Genomic DNA, 15,938 nt, shown 5'->3' on the forward strand with positions numbered 1-15,938 from the left:
ATCGGTGTTGGATAAATAAGATACATGATGACTAACAAAAATACACACAGGACAATTTAATTCCACTAAATAATGCAAATTAACCTATAGACCGATAAGCATGATGGTTAAATATATTTCCATCAATGAATAAAAGCATTATTTTGTAATGGGATTTTTTTTTGTATATGATTTTTCGGGTCAGCAACTTTTATCGGCTTTTCGTGTATTTTTTTACCGGCCAAAAGCAGGCTATTGCGGGCTAACAGAAACCCTGACACACACACACACACACACCTGTTTCCCAATGCTGGATGTGTTTATTGAATGGGATCCTCTTTACTCAGGAGGAGAATGAGAAGAAGGCGTTGAAGGAGCCCTCAGACACTGAGCCAGCATCAGCAGAGAGGTGAGCAACACACCTACCTGTCAGGATTTCTCATTGATATATTAACGTTCACAACCTTTCAACCTTTTCTAATCATAACTTCTTCCTGCTGTGTTCAGTACGGCACGCAAAAGGAGGGGTCCCCTAAAGCACATCAAATTTGGGACCAACATCGACGTGTCGGACGAAAGAAAGTACGTGTCAGTTTTAGTGTGGTCAGACATATCATTGGTCACACGTTGCAAAACCCCATTGCCGCCTCTGAACACCCCCCCTTTCTCCTCTCCCCCAGGTGGAAGCTACAGCTGCAGGAGCTGAGTAAGCTGCCTGCGTTCGCCAGGGTGGTGTCTGCTGGCAATCTGCTCAGCCACGTAGGACACACCATCCTGGGCATGAACACTGTCCAGCTCTACATGAAGGTCCCCGGCAGCAGGATACCAGGTAGATACACTGTATATATCAGGCAAGGGCACGGTACAGCTATACAGTTTATAGGACAAACCTTTGCAGTTTCTAGTGCGTTTTATATTGATACCTATGAGTTACAAAGACAGACTGTAAAAGATGCACTATGCAGAAATCCCTCCGTCATTTCCTGGTTGTTAAAATAGTTCACCTAATTTCACTTTGTGACAAAACAAGCAAGTATAGTATAGAGAATCATTAAACCGCTGTGAAAAAAGATTTTCCTTTATCAAAAATCGAGTATTTTCAGCTGTTTGAAGCTGGTGTACAAAACCAAAAGTAAAAGAAGCAAGAACTAAACTTCAGAACGGGAAGCATAGAAATAGTTAACATAGAACAGATCTACCGCTTCTTAGACTTGATTTCAAAGATAATGACAGATCTATAAATTGACATTTCTATGTGAATTTTCTTGGGTCGCCCAAAAAGTTACATAATACAGTTTGAACTCGGTCTTGCTTTATCTCTGTGGTCCAGGTCATCAGGAACACAATAACTTCTGCTCTGTCAACATCAACATCGGCCCTGGGGACTGTGAGTGGTTCGCTGTGCCAGAACCCTACTGGGGAGTGATGAGCGACTTCTGTGAAAAGTAAGGATAGTAGCTAGTGATAATGCATTATACAAATCAAATCACATTTTATTTGTCACATACACGTGTTTAGCGGATGTTATTGCGGGTGTAGCGAAATGCTTGTACTTCTAGCTCCGACTTCTATCTAACAACATATACCCAATACATACAAATCTAAGTAAGGAATGGAATTTAAGAATATATACATATATGGACAAGCAATGACAGAGCGGCATGGACTAAGATACAGTAGAATAGTATAGTAGTGAGTAGTGCAAGATATGTAAACATTATTAAAGTGACTAGTGTTCCATTTCTTAAAGTGGCCAGTGATTTCAATAGCAGCAGCAGCCTCTAATGTGCTAGTGATGGCTATTTAACAGTCTGATGGCCTTGAGATAGAAGCTGTTTTTCAGTCTCGGTCCCAGCTTTGATGCACCTGTACTGACCTCGCCTTCTGAATGATAGCGGGGTGAACAGGCAGTGGCTCGTGTGGTTGATGTCCTTGATGATCTTTTTGGCCTTCCTGTGACATCGGGTGCTGTACAATAGTGATGCTGTCTGTGAAAGAGAAAGGGGGTTGGGGGTCTGCGAGAACAGGGGAGAAAAGGATATATACAAAAGAAAGAAAGACGTCAGACGGGGTCAATGTGAGGGTCGGCTTCTTTTGTGCCTCGCTTTGAACACTAAGAACAAACTGTCTGAATGAAAAAGGAGCGATTCGGAGAGATATTGAAAGGAAGGAAAGGAGCTGAATTGAAGCCTGGAATGAGGACATTAATGAAACAAGGTTAATGTAACTAACCCATCTCTTCTTCTCTCTGTCCTTCCACAACAAAACTATTCTGATTTTAGGAATGGCCCAAAAGAAAACAGAAAATACTGAAATTAGATCGTCTTTAATACCAGTCCTAATTCCACATCTCTTACAGAAATGAGAAAAGACTGAAAATAAATAATCTTACCAGTCCTAACTCTCCATCTCTCCCCTCCCTCTCTCCCCGCCAACTCTCCCTCAGAAACAACATCAACTTCCTGATGGGTTCGTGGTGGCCCAACCTGGAGGACCTGTACGAGGCAGATGTGCCTGTTTACCGGTTCATCCAGCGGCCAGGGGACCTGGTGTGGCTCAACACGGGCACTGTCCACTGGGTCCAGGCCATTGGCTGGTGCAACAACATCGCCTGGAACGTAGGACCCCTCAGTGGTAAGCCTCTGATGCAGCTTTTGCTTGCTCCTTCGGGTTACTGTAAAAAAAAATATATTTATGAATAGAATTTCATACATTTGATATCATTATCTCTTAAAGTGATAGTTCACTCCAGAATCAGTTTGTCAGATGTTCAGACCTGTAAAGTGGTGTCATTAATTCCACTACCGCCACAGCTCACCAGTACAAGCTGGCCGTGGAGCGCTACGAGTGGAACAAGCTCCAGAGCGTCAAATCCCATGTACCCATGGTGCACCTCTCCTGGAACATGGCCCGCAACATCAAGGTGTCCGACCACAAGCTCTTCGAGATGATCAAGTAAGTCTCCATCTTTTACAGTTTGTTTCACGCTGTGAGCAGATCTCCTGCCACGTGTTAAAACAAGGAAGTGTTCTGCCCCTTGAGGCGTTGTAGTACGACTGTGCGTGTCCAGTCTGTCATGAGGGGTGGAGAGTGACAGGGCTACATCTCTCCCGAGGACCCAGAACCCTAGGGATTGGAGTGATTGATAGCTCCCACAGATTGGATGATGACGTGCATTTAGATGAGGTGGCTGCTGGAAAAAGTAACCTTGAGAAATGTGTAGGTGTCTGAATTTCTTTGAATATCATGATGTATGTGATGTAGGTTCTGCCTGCTGAGGACGCTGAAGCAGTGTCAGTCGGTGAAGGAGGCTCTAGCCGCTGCAGGGAAGGAGACGGTACTGCAGGACAGGAACAGGGATGAGCCTGCACACTACTGCACCATCTGTGAGGTACGTAACGGGCCCCGGCCCATGAGAGAGTGTGTGTGTGTGTGTGTGTGTGTGTGTGTGTTGGTTGAGAGAGTGTGTGTTGGTTGAGAGAGTGTGTGTTGGTTGAGAGAGTGTGTGTGTGTTGGTTGAGAGAGAGTGTGTGTGTGTGTGTGTGTTGGTTGAGAGAGAGTGTGTGTGTGTGTGTGTGTGTGTGTTGGTTGAGAGAGAGTGTGTGTGTGTGTTGGTTGAGAGAGAGTGTGTGTGTGTGTTGGTTGAGAGAGAGTGTGTGTGTGTGTGTGTGTGTTGGTTGAGAGAGTGTGTGTTGGTTGAGAGAGTGTGTGTTGGTTGAGAGAGTGTGTGTTGGTTGAGAGTGTGTGTGTGTGTGTGTGTTGGTTGTGAGTGTGTGTGTGTTGGTTGTGAGTGTGTGTGTGTTGGTTGTGAGTGTGTGTGTGTTGGTTGAGAGTGTGTGTTGGTTGAGAGTGTGTGTTGGTTGAGAGTGTGTGTGTGTGTGTGTGTGTGTTGGTTGAGAGAGTGTGTGTGTGTGTTGGTTGAGAGAGAGTGTGTGTGTGTGTTGGTTGAGAGAGAGTGTGTGTGTGTGTGTTGGTTGAGAGAGTGTGTGTGTGTGTGTTGGTTGAGAGAGTGTGTGTGTGTGTTGGTTGAGAGAGTGTGTGTGTGTGTGTGTGTGTTGGTTGAGAGAGTGTGTGTGTGTGTGTGTGTTGGTTGAGAGAGTGTGTGTGTGTGTGTGTTGGTTGAGAGAGTGTGTGTGTGTTGGTTGAGAGAGTGTGTGTGTGTGTGTGTGTTGGTTGAGAGAGTGTGTGTGTGTGTGTGTTGGATGAGAGAGTGTGTGTGTGTGTGTTGGTTGAGAGGGTGTGTGTGTGTGTTGGTTGTGTGTGTGTGTGTGTGTGTGTTGGTTGAGTGTGTGTGTGTGTTGGTTGAGTGTGTGTGTGTGTTGGTTGAGTGTGTGTGTGTGTGTGTGTGTGTGTGTTGGTTGAGTGTGTGTGTGTGTTGGTTGAGTGTGTGTGTGTGTGTGTGTGTGTTGGTTGAGAGTGTGTGAGTGTGTGTGTGTTGGTTGAGTGTGTGTGTGTGTTGGTTGAGTGTGTGTGTGTGTGTGTGTTGGTTGAGTGTGTGTGTGTTGAGTGTGTGTGTGTGTGTGTTGGTTGAGTGTGTGTGTGTGTGTTGGTTGAGTGTGTGTGTGTGTTGGTTGAGTGTGTGTGTTGGTTGTGTGTGTGTGTGTGTGTGTGTGTGTGTTGGTTGTGAGTGTGTGTGTGTGTTGGGCCGCATTCGAAGAGGACAATGTGTGCGCATTTATCTATTTGCCAACAGTGAACCACAATGCCTGATATCATAACCATTACAGATAACGAATCCTAAATAAATCACAGACAGTGTCACCAGCAAAGTACCCCCACACCATAACACCACCACCTCCATGCTTTACGGTGGGAAATACACATGCAGAGATCATCCGTTCACCCACACTGCATCTCACCAAGCCACGGCGGTTGGAACCAAAAATCTCAAATTTGGACTCCAGACCAAAGGACACATTTCCACCGGTCTAATGTCCATTGCTTGTGTGTCTTGGCCCAAGCAAGTCTCGTCTCCTTTAGTAGTGGTTTCTTTGCAGCAATTCGACCATGAACGCCTAATTCACACGGTCCCCTCTGAACAGTTGATGTTGAGATGTGTCTGTGACTTTTACTCTATGAAGCATTTATTTGGGCTGCAATTTCTGAGGCTGGTAACTCTAATGAACTTTCCCTCTGCAGCAGAGGTAACTCTGGGTCTTCCATTCCTGTGGCGGTCCTCATGAGAGCCAGTTTCATCATACAGCTTGATGGTTTTTGCGACTGCACTTGAAGAAACGTTCAAAGTTATTGAAATGTTCCATATTGACTGACCTTCATGTCTTAAACTAATAATGGCTGTCGTTTCTCTTTGTCTATTTGAGCTGTTCTTGCCATAATATGGACTTGGTCTTTTACCAAATAGGGCCATCTTCTGTATACCCCCCCTACCTTGTCACAACACAACTGATTGGCTCAAATGCATTAAGAAGGAAATAAATTCCACAAATTAACTTTTAAGAACGCACACCTGTTAATTGAAATGCATTCCAGGTGACTACCTCATGAAGCTGGTTGAGAGAATGCCAAGTGTGTGCAAAGCTGTCATCAAGGCTAAGGGTGGCTACTTAGAAAAATCTCAAATAGATTTTGATTTGTTTAACATTTTTTTGGTTACTACATGATTCCATATGTGTTATTTCATAGTTTTGATGTCTTCACTATTATTCTACAATGTAGAAAGAAACCCTTGAATGAGTAGGTGTTCTAAAACTTTGGACCGGTAGTGTGTGTATATATATATTTTTCTATATAGATACTTCAAGGGGTCTTAAAATTCTAAATCAAATAGCTAAATGATCCTTGGTATTATCTTAAAACAATTCCATGTAGCTTAGTAGAACCCTCCCCCGGCTTACAGGGCTTAGACTGTACAGGGTTAAAGATCGAGTTTTGATGTCAGTTCGAGTTCTCGATTACTCATGGCCGTCCCTAGTTACTGACTGGTGTGTGTTTGTTGACTACTGTGTTCCAGGTGGAGGTGTTTAACCTGCTGTTTGTGCGGAGTGAGCTCCTCTCCAGGAAGCAGAAGCAGTATGTGGTGCACTGCCAGGACTGTGCCCGGAAAGGCAGCGCCGAGCTGGACAACTTTGTGGTTGTAGAGAAACACCGGATGGACGATCTCATGCAAGTCTACGACCAGTTCACATTAGTAAGTCACACTTTTGATTTTGCTCTATTGACATTGTTGGGATGTACATAGAGATCCTATTAAATGACTTCTTCCTCATTTTATGGGGTATGTACTTGTGTAGCATTGTCCAGTGTGTTGAGTGAGTTCCATGTGCATTCTATAAAATACCTTTTTGTTTCATGCGTTGAATCGGTATTGAACTCTCCCCCCTCTTTCTCGCCAGGCCCCCCCACTGCATTCATCTTCATCTTGACATTAGACATCCCTTCGACTTCTGTGGGGCGACCCAAGCATTACAGGAACTTTCATTTCAAACGAAAAACGGACCATTTCTGATATTCAGGAAAGTCGACAGTCTCCCCGTATGGCTGTTCTCCACAGCGACGGCTGGAGGCAGCAGCGGCTGCGTGTGTCTATGCAACCTGTCAAAAAGTGCGCCGTGTCAACCCCCCTCTTCCCCCTGGGGGGCGCCAGAGAGCGCACTTCCCAACACAGGACTCCCTCCCCTCTTGTAACAATGGTTCAGCTCTTTTAATGGAGGACTTAATCCAAAAACTTTTGGGAAAGGGGGGGAATTATTATTGAGTGAAGATGTTTTGTAGATATTGTATCTGTCACAACTGGCAACACCACCCTAAAAGACTACTGACTGGCCAACCTGTTCTCTCTTTTTTATTCTGTTAACAGGCTGAGATGTGATCCCTTTGTTTTCCTGAACCTCTAAGGAGCACTAGCCTAACTGGTCTTTTTCTATGGTAGATAGTAATTTTAAGACTCTTTGGATGGCAAAATCAACAAAAAAAATGGTAATGTGAAGAGTTTAGGTGATTATATATCTATTTTTTTTTACAGCTTTTATGTTTTATCTTTGTTGTTATTTTGGAACTATGACGTTCAGTTTTTTGTTGTTTCTTAGGTAAAAAAAAAAAAAATAGCATTTTGGGGGGCAAATGAATAGCCAAGTCACAAAGAAAAATGGGTTGCACATTGACCTAAAGGAGAATTTTGCTTTTTTACAACCAAATCTCTATTTTTGATGTAAATGGCATGTTATAGAAGGGTCCAGACATTTTTTTGCAGTTTCACCTGGTTTTGAGAAACTTACCGCAACCAGCGATTAATTCCCTCATCCTCGTTGTGCAGTATGGGGGCTCTGAAAAAACATGAACAAAGGTTCCAAATGCTCTCAGTATAGTGATGCAGGTCTTTAGATAGTGTACACATGAAATTGTCATTCCAAACTTTATCCGCAACGTTATATTCCATTTTGTTGCGACTTGAGCGATACCTCCGTCCATTCTACAGTCAACTGCCTAAATAAAGGAAACACTTGAGGAAATGAGGCATACAAAGTATATTGAAAGCAGGTGCTTCCACACAGGAAGTTCCAGACAGTTGTAGAATCTATGCCAAGGTGCATTGAAGCTGTTCTGGCAGCTCTTGGTGACCCAATGCCCTATTAAGACGCTATGTTTCCTTTTATTTTGGCAGTTACCTGTAGCAGCAGGCTACACGGAGAATGAAACAGCTGGATAGGGGAGACGCACAAAATGAAATATAGCATTGCGGATAAAGTTCGGAATGACACCATTTCAAAGACCTGCATCACGTTTTTTCAGGGCCCCCATACTGCACAACAAGGATGAGGAAAGTATTCGCTGGGTGCGGTAAGTTTCTCAAAAACAAGTGAAATTGCAAAAAAGTGTCTGGACCCTTCTATAACATGCCATTTACATCAAAAATACAGATTTGGTTGTGAAAAAGAACTTCTCCTTTTAAGGAATAAAGTTTGATTTGTGATTTTTGTTATGTTTCTAATCTTGATGTAAATTTACACTATTTATAAATACATATTTATTGCTTGAAAATATTTGTTGATGGAATGCTGTTATTTTTTTCCAGAGTACCTGCCATTAAATTTGAAGGAGTTTTGTCATTTTAACACAACTCCTCTTACATTTTCTATATATAAATAAAATTGCTTAGCAAGCGTTGTACAGAAACTGACATTTAAAATTGTTTTATTGTTTTGAAGAATGTTTTATGACGAGTCATTAAACACAATTGTCAAATAATCCACGGACTTCATTACTTTCACCAGTGTGTTTGCATATGTCTGCAGAAACAATGAATTGTTTTACATTCATTTATTTTGTGCTGCAGTGTTCTTTCAACTACTAAGACATAATGTACATTTCAAGGCCACGGTGAACAAAGGAACCCAGTAAAATATTGTTCTTTCTAGACAAAAAAAAAGACCCAATCCAAATAGTGGACCTCATTAAAAACGCATTGGAAATCACAACTCTGCTTCTATAACTTGTATTTATTTGATGATACAAAAGCATTGTAACAGGGTCTCAATTGGGGGAAAATACTTACCGTGAGATTAAGTGACAATGGCGAGATTATTTGAGTAGGGCCTAAAACCCAGCAGACAATGTAGCTGTAGAATGACCCACACAGAATTCTACACTGTATGCCAGGTCAACACCCTACCAGCAAACTGAACTATAGATAGCTGTATTTAAAATACAAGATATACGAAATCCGAATCACTGTACATGTACAGTGGAGAAAAGTATTTAGTCAGCCACCAATTGTGCAAGTTCTCCCACTTAAAAAGATGAGGCATGTAATTTTCATCATAGGTACACGTCAACTATGACAGACAAAATGAGAGAAAAAAACACCCAGAAAATCACATTGTAGGATTTTTAATGAATTTATTTGCAAATTATGGTGGAAAATAAGTATTTGGTCAATAACAAAAATTTCTCAATACTTTGTTATATACCCTTTGTTGGCAATGACACAGGTCAAACGTTTTCTGTAAGTCTTCACAAGGTTTTCACACACTGTTGCTGGTATTTGGCCCATTCCTCCATGCAGATCTCCTCTAGAGCAGTGATGTTTTGGGGCTGTCACCAGGCAACACAGACTTTCAACTCCCTCCAAAGATTTTCTATGGGGTTGAGATCTGGAGACTGGCTAGGCCACTCCAGGACCTTGAAATGCTTCTTACGAAGCCACTCCTTCGTTGCGAGGGCGGTGTGTTTGGGATCATTGTCATGCTGAAAGACCCAGCCACGTTTCATCTTCAATGCCCTTGCTGATGGAAGGAGGTTTTCACTCAATCTCACGATACATGGCCCCATTCATTCTTTCCTTTACACGGATCAGTCGTCCTGGTCCCTTTGCAGAAAAACAGCCCCAAAGCATGATGTTTCCACCCCCATGCTTCACAGTAGGTATGGTGTTCTTTGGATGCAACTCAGCATTCTTTGTCCTCCAAACACAACGAGTTGAGTTTTTACCAAAAAGTTCTATTTTGGTTTTATCTGACCATATGACATTCTCCCAATCCTCTTCTGGATCATCCAAATGCAAACTTCAGACGGGCCTGGACATGTACTGGCTTAAGCAGGGGGACACATCTTGCACTGCAGGATTTGAGTCCCTGGCGGCGTAGTGTGTTACTGATGGTAGGCTTTGTTACTTTGGTCCCAGCTCTCTGCAGGTCATTCACTAGGTCCCCCCGTGTGGTTCTGGGATTTTTGCTCACCGTTCTTGTGATCATTTTGTCCCCACGGGGTGAGATCTTGCGTGGAGCCCCAGATTGAGGGAGATTATCAGTGGTCTTGTATGTCTTCCATTTCCTAATAATTGCTCCCACAGTTGATTTCTTCAAACCAAGCTGCTTACCTATTGCAGATTCAGTCTTCCCAGCCTGGTGCCGGTCTACAATTTTGTTTCTGGTGTCCTTTGACAGCTCTTTGGTCTTGGCCATAGTGGATTTTGGAGTGTGACTGTTTGAGGTTGTGGACAGGTGTCTTTTATACTGATAACAAGTTCAAACAGGTGCCATTAATACGGGTAACGAGTGGAGGACAGAGGAGCCTCTTAAAGAAGAAGTTACAGGTCTGTGAGAGCCAGAAATCTTGCTTGTTTGTAGGTGACCAAATACTTATTTTCCACCATAATTTGCAAATAAATTCATAAAAAATCCTACAATGTGATTTTCTGGATTTTGTTTTCTCAATTTGTCTGTCATAGTAGACGTGTACCTATGACGAAAATTACAGGCCTCATCCTTTTAAGTGGGAGAACTTGCACAATTGGTGGCTGACTAAATACTTTTTTCCCCCCACTGTATTTGATAATTGATACATTCACAATATTCAAGACATGAAGAACATGGCAGCCATCAGAGACCCAGTAGCCAGATGTAGCTGCTGACTGCCCCACAGGATCTACACTGACTACTGAGCAGCTGATAGACACCAACACGGTATGGCTGCCCGTCCGTCCACAAGGACCCAAAATGGCCGCCTTGCCTGGCACAGTCCAAGCAAAGACGGCAGTCTCTTGTCACTGGATTAGCACTGAATACCTGGAAGCTTGTGACTTATTTAAACATCCAGCTGAGGATCACTTGAGTCTAATCTAATAAGGCCTTGTTAAGGGTGTCTGTCTGTTTTTAGCCTCTGAGATGGAGTACTGCTGGAGTCCAGCTGTATACCGGTTGGAGGGTAAAGAAGAGCCTTGCAGTAAGTCATCCCGACTGGGCCACTCATTCACCTACAAAGAGGGTGTTTTTCTGCAGGGAGTATTGTCACTGTGCAGCCAGTCTGTGGCTGTGTACAGCAGCGCTGTCATCAGGTCCAGGCAGCTTCATACCTATACAGTGAACAGAGAGAGAGGTCAACTGCATAGAATTTACATTCAATGCAGAAATTGACATGCAGTCAATGGAGCTCAATTGACCACAGCTCTTCCAGGTTAATAGTTCCTATCTGTCTGTTATTTTTATACTGAGTAGTTCTAGTCAGAGGGAGATTGATTATCCCTTAATCAGCCTGTTGTGACATGGAAACATAAGATCAAAGGGAATCTGGTGGCCTTGGGTGGAAGAGAATGGAAAGTCAAACGGGAGCAAAGTTCTACCCCACCTTAACCTAACCCCAACCCCCAGGTATTAGTGATAAACCCTGTTCTTTTCCCATACATTTAGCCCCTCCCACACATGTTTGTGCATTGTGACCTTATGTGATGGTGTCTGAGTGAATTTGACACATGATGTAGGTCTCACTAGGAGGGAGATTATACAATATGATGCCATAGACCCCTCAAACTCAACTCTGGACCTCGAACCCAGTTCCATTGCATTGTTCCCTTCTAATCAGGGACTGATTTAGACCAGGAACACCAGGTGTGTGCAATTAATTATCAGGAAGAACAGAAAACCAGCAGGCTCCGGACCTTAGAGATTGATAGAGGACTCATCTTTATATCTGTGCCATTATAGCATCTGTGACAGCATGGGCAGCACCATTGAGGCTACAACCCATAGGAATCCCCACCCAGTTGTCTACTTGACTACATTAAAATGATGGTAATGTCCAATAACAATGTCAATGCTAAAAAAATGGGTTATATCCATGATGAGTCCTCTATCTATCTCTATGGGGTGGCCCCCTCTATTACTGCCTCTCTTTGGTTGAAATCTTGAGGCCCAGGTAAGGGAAGGGGGTGGTCAACTGCCATATATGGGTATGGAGACACTAAACAGTCAGGTTTGTGTGTTGAGGGACTATCACTTGTGACATAGGCTAGGATTCAATACGATCGCGCAGGTAGAGCGTTGCTGACAACTCACGGTAAACGCTGCAGATGTTGGCTCAATCTGAAATTACCTTGAAATGTCAAGACCCCTTAACTGCTATCCACTGACTCCTCTGTGTTCCCCTCTGACCCGTCTTGCTATAATGAACAGAGCAGAAAACACCAAGGCCTCGATTCAACCAGATCAAGCGTTAAACAGTGATTGCAGACACCTGCATAGCGGATGTTTTGGCGGTGTCGGAAGTGGAACTGGGTTGGAGCCGTCAAATCAGTGAGCAGCTGCTCTTGCGATAACTGTCACGAAGCCACACCCACGCGTTAGAAATTCAGAATGAGAAAGTTTAGGCTACATAGAAATAACTACGCTCAAATTGAAAAATCATTAAAAGGAATACACATTCCAGTGTTTCGAACTAAAGAAGGCTGCATGGGATTTCTGTTAATGCGACTCCGTTCAGCCAATGGCAATGTCCGCTTTAGGTATAATGCCAGGAGCCGCTTGTGGATTCGACAGCTCTAACACAGTTCCACGCTTGACACCGCCAAAACAACCGCTATGCGGATGTCGGCCAAAGCGGATCTGATTGAATAGAGCCCTAAATGAATAGTCAAGTCCACCATGAGATGGATCATGTGACTCGCAGGCTTCTTAGAACGGAGGCTTTTAAATGCTAGTTCCATTTACAACCAGCTCTGCAAACGCAGTCTATGACTAGGTTCCTACTACCTACCAAACTAGGGGAAAGGTAGGGGCAGCAGGTGAGAGACAGGAGACTCCCTGGCTTGTTTGCTATCAGGTAGACAGGAAACTAGAGGGGGCATGATAAGATGTTGAAGAGTTAGCAGAACTCAGATAAAAATGATGATGTCTTTACACCACCATGTGAGCACTAACCCTCTCAGAGGTATTTGAAGAGAGAGCTGCAACTTTTCTGCAGGGGTAAGTGTGAGCTGTGCCATCAATTGCCCCCTTTTCTCCCTCCCCCTCTTCGTTTCCTTCCTGTTCCCTCTCTCTGGCCGTGTTGCAGACAGGTGGCCTTGACTGCTAATTTTAGCCCTGTTCATTGTCCCGATGGGCTTCTCACAGCTATGGGCCTGCAATCAACCAACTGGTTCAGTGTTTGTACACACACACTCACCTTCATCATCTCTGGTTCATTCATTCATTTATTCTGATTCATTCATCCTGACTTCTACTACTAACATGCTGTATTTTGATTGGCTCCTGTCCCCAGCCAATGCCAGGTCTCTCTCATGTAGCCCATTGATAAAGTCAGGGTCCGTAAGAACATGGCACACACTGTTCCTCCAGAGGCCAAGTCCATTCATTCATAACATAGCCATTTGCTCAGAGGGTATAAGAGCAAAACCCCAGCCCTAATACATTACCATACATTACAACAGGGTTACAACCACACACACACACACACTCCTGCACACACACCAAAAAATGTATAACTAGTAAAAGATCTGACGGATAAATAACCACGATGACACACACTCACCCCAACTGGTTTTGTACTCACTGTTTGATGTGTGTGCATTTCCCAGGCCCAGGGGTCCTGGCATCTCTTTCAGTCCAGATTCACTGTTCACTTTCTCTCTCTCTCTCTTCTTCCTCTCAGTGGCAGCTCTTTTCCATGTCACCTTTCTTTCCTCTGCGGAGAAAGAGAGAGGGGGAAGAAGAGTGAGAGAGGATAGAGAGGGGGAAGAAGAGAGAGAGAGGGGGCAGAGAGAGGGGGAGGAGGAGCGAGAGAGGGGGCAGAGAGAGGGGGAGGGGAAGAGAGAGGGAGAGGGGGGAAAGAAGAGAGAGAGGGGGCAGAGAGGGGGAGGAGGAGCGAGAGAGGGGAAGAGAGAGAGGGAGAGGGGGGAAAGAAGAGAGAGAGAGGGGGCAGAGAGAGGGGGAGGGGAAGAGAGAGATTCCATGTGAAACAGCATTCCAGTGTGTTCAACAAGTAATACGCTGTAGATGGGTCAGTCTTGAGGCAGGTCCCAGTGTTCTCTCTTTCTTTCTATTTGTCTCTTCCTCTCTCTCTCTCAATTCCTACCCGTCTCTGTTTCAATGTATCACCTGTTCTGTGGCTTTTTTCTTACCGGCGTCCATCATGTACTCCTGCTATCCTTTATCTCTCAATGAATCCACATACTTCAGTGTGCATGTGTGACAGGAAGTCACTCAGTCACGCAGTGTGACATGGAGATGGCAGACTTCTTTAAAAGGAGCCGGTAGCATTAGGGGGCTGGGCTTTCTCAGTCTGGCCAATGACAGGTCTGGAGGTGCAAGTAACTGACATTTTTGTGAATGGGGAGGCTTGGAAGAGGACACGCATTGAGAAAAACTAGGGGAGTTGGTTTTCCATGTAGCAACTGACCCAGAGAAAGTGCCATGAAAATAATTATGGCCAATGCAATTGCCATGATCTCAATTACAGAGCAATCATATTGGGTTGCATCTGACTCTTGATAATTCATTCATCTATGGTAGTTCTGTCAAAATGTGTTTGGCCATCATGTGACCTACTGCAGGTTTTCCATTGGTTCTTCCTGTGCTATGTTCTGCAGTATGTTGCCATGGAAACCTGGAGCCAAGGGTACTTATCAAATAGGGATGTTGAAAGTGGATGAGTTATCTGTGTGATTCAGTGTGTGTGTGTGTGTGCATGTAGAGATGGATCTCAGAGGGGTGGGGTGGGGGCTGTAGGAGGAGGAGGGGGTGGTTCTACTCTCTACTCAAGCCCCTGCCTCTCATCTGCCCCTATGGGGAGGGAAACAGTGAAACACTGCCCCCATGGACACTCACTCACTCTCTAGTCCTCTCACACAGGTCCTCCACCTCAAACATCTGACAAACACACCTACAATACAGGAGATACTGCACCCTGCACATCACTAACTGTAACACATCCACAAGTCTACACACACACACACCAAATGCACCACAAGTTATCTCCTCTTTTCATTGCAACATAAAATGTTGAGGAATGTGTGGTAGACTAGTCATTCCAATCTGATGTGGGTGCTGAGAGCTGATAGAATTCCACTTCAGGATCGGGTTGCTCATTAGGATAATTGTAATTTGTGAGTGGGCGATTGCTTTTGTAGGCAGGCGTCGAAGAGTGGGCAATCTCAGATGATTTTATGTTAATCCAGCACCCCCATTAATGCTCTAACCATAGTCAACTCTGGTAGACATATGTCTTTGATGCTACACTATTATATGAATTACTGAAGCCTAATATATATATATGTGTGTGTGTGTGTGTGATTTGAAAAAGCAGGCCAGAAATCCAAACTTGCCTATAACTGTGACAGCATTTTACATTAGGCTTGGGCTATATCTAAAATATTGCAGTGTAAACAAAGAAATGTGCTGGTGGTAGCCTAATCATGTCCTAGTGCTTTTCTATTTCTTTAAAAGACTGACCTTTGAGTGAAAGAAACAGTAGTTTTGCTGTAAAATAGGTGAGAGTGCTAGTAGCCTAGTTAGTCTTCGTCATCTGACTACTTTCCCTTGGACACTGGGCTGTCAGTCAGCAGATCCATCAGCACTGACAGTGTCATGTGAAGACGAAACAACATGTCAGCAACCGAAATGTCGTTTAGAACTAATGAGGAAGCCGAGGAATGCGTGTAGTCCTTTCAGAACTTGCCTCATTCTTCTTTCTGGCCCCTTCTCTCCCTCTCCCTCTTTTCAGTCATGGGTTCTCCCCAGGGTAATCGCATTCCAAAACACACAAGAATTCCCCCTCTCCTCTCCTCACATACCAACCCTCCTCCCCTCCAACCTAGACTCAGGGGTAGATGTAACATAGTAAACGAAAATCCGAGAGACCCAAATTAGTATTATATGTTACGTTTGATATGATACGTATTAATTTGTGGATGTCCATCATTCATTTCGTATATGTTACGAATTACAATTCTTATGATATGTTACAAATTACAATTCGTATGATATGTTACGAATTGCAAATAGTACAATATTACATTTTACATTTTAGTCATTTTAGCAGACGCTCTTATCCAGAGCGACTTACAGTTAGTGAGTGCATTCATTATTATTATTTTTTTTTTTCATACTGGGAATCGAACCCACAACCCTGGCGTTGCAAACACCATGCTCTACCAACTGAGCTACATCTCTGCCGGCCATTCCCTCCCCTACCCTGGACGACGCCGGGCCAATTGTGCGCCGCCCCATGGG

The 15,938-nt window shown here is 43.9% G+C and overlaps 1 protein-coding gene across 1 annotated transcript in view; it reads left to right on the forward strand.

Annotated features, from left to right (window-relative positions):
• LOC311109894 (lysine-specific demethylase 6A-like) overlaps positions 1–7,161 on the forward strand; it is a 34,863-nt gene extending 27,702 nt beyond the window's left edge. Inside the window, exons 21-29 of the mRNA XM_084152911.1 lie at positions 327–388; positions 487–561; positions 660–808; positions 1,310–1,424; positions 2,426–2,613; positions 2,793–2,934; positions 3,244–3,370; positions 5,951–6,127; positions 6,333–7,161. Of these exons, the coding sequence (XP_084009037.1) occupies positions 327–388; positions 487–561; positions 660–808; positions 1,310–1,424; positions 2,426–2,613; positions 2,793–2,934; positions 3,244–3,370; positions 5,951–6,127; positions 6,333–6,362 (1,065 nt within the window). The 3' untranslated portion in view covers positions 6,363–7,161. The remainder of the gene's footprint in view (positions 1–326; positions 389–486; positions 562–659; positions 809–1,309; positions 1,425–2,425; positions 2,614–2,792; positions 2,935–3,243; positions 3,371–5,950; positions 6,128–6,332) is intronic.
• Positions 7,162–15,938: the final 8,777 nt, after the last annotated feature.

Source organism: Coregonus lavaretus (assembly GCF_964263955.1).
Source record: "Coregonus lavaretus genome assembly, chromosome: 35".
NCBI lineage: Eukaryota > Metazoa > Chordata > Actinopteri > Salmoniformes > Salmonidae > Coregonus > Coregonus lavaretus.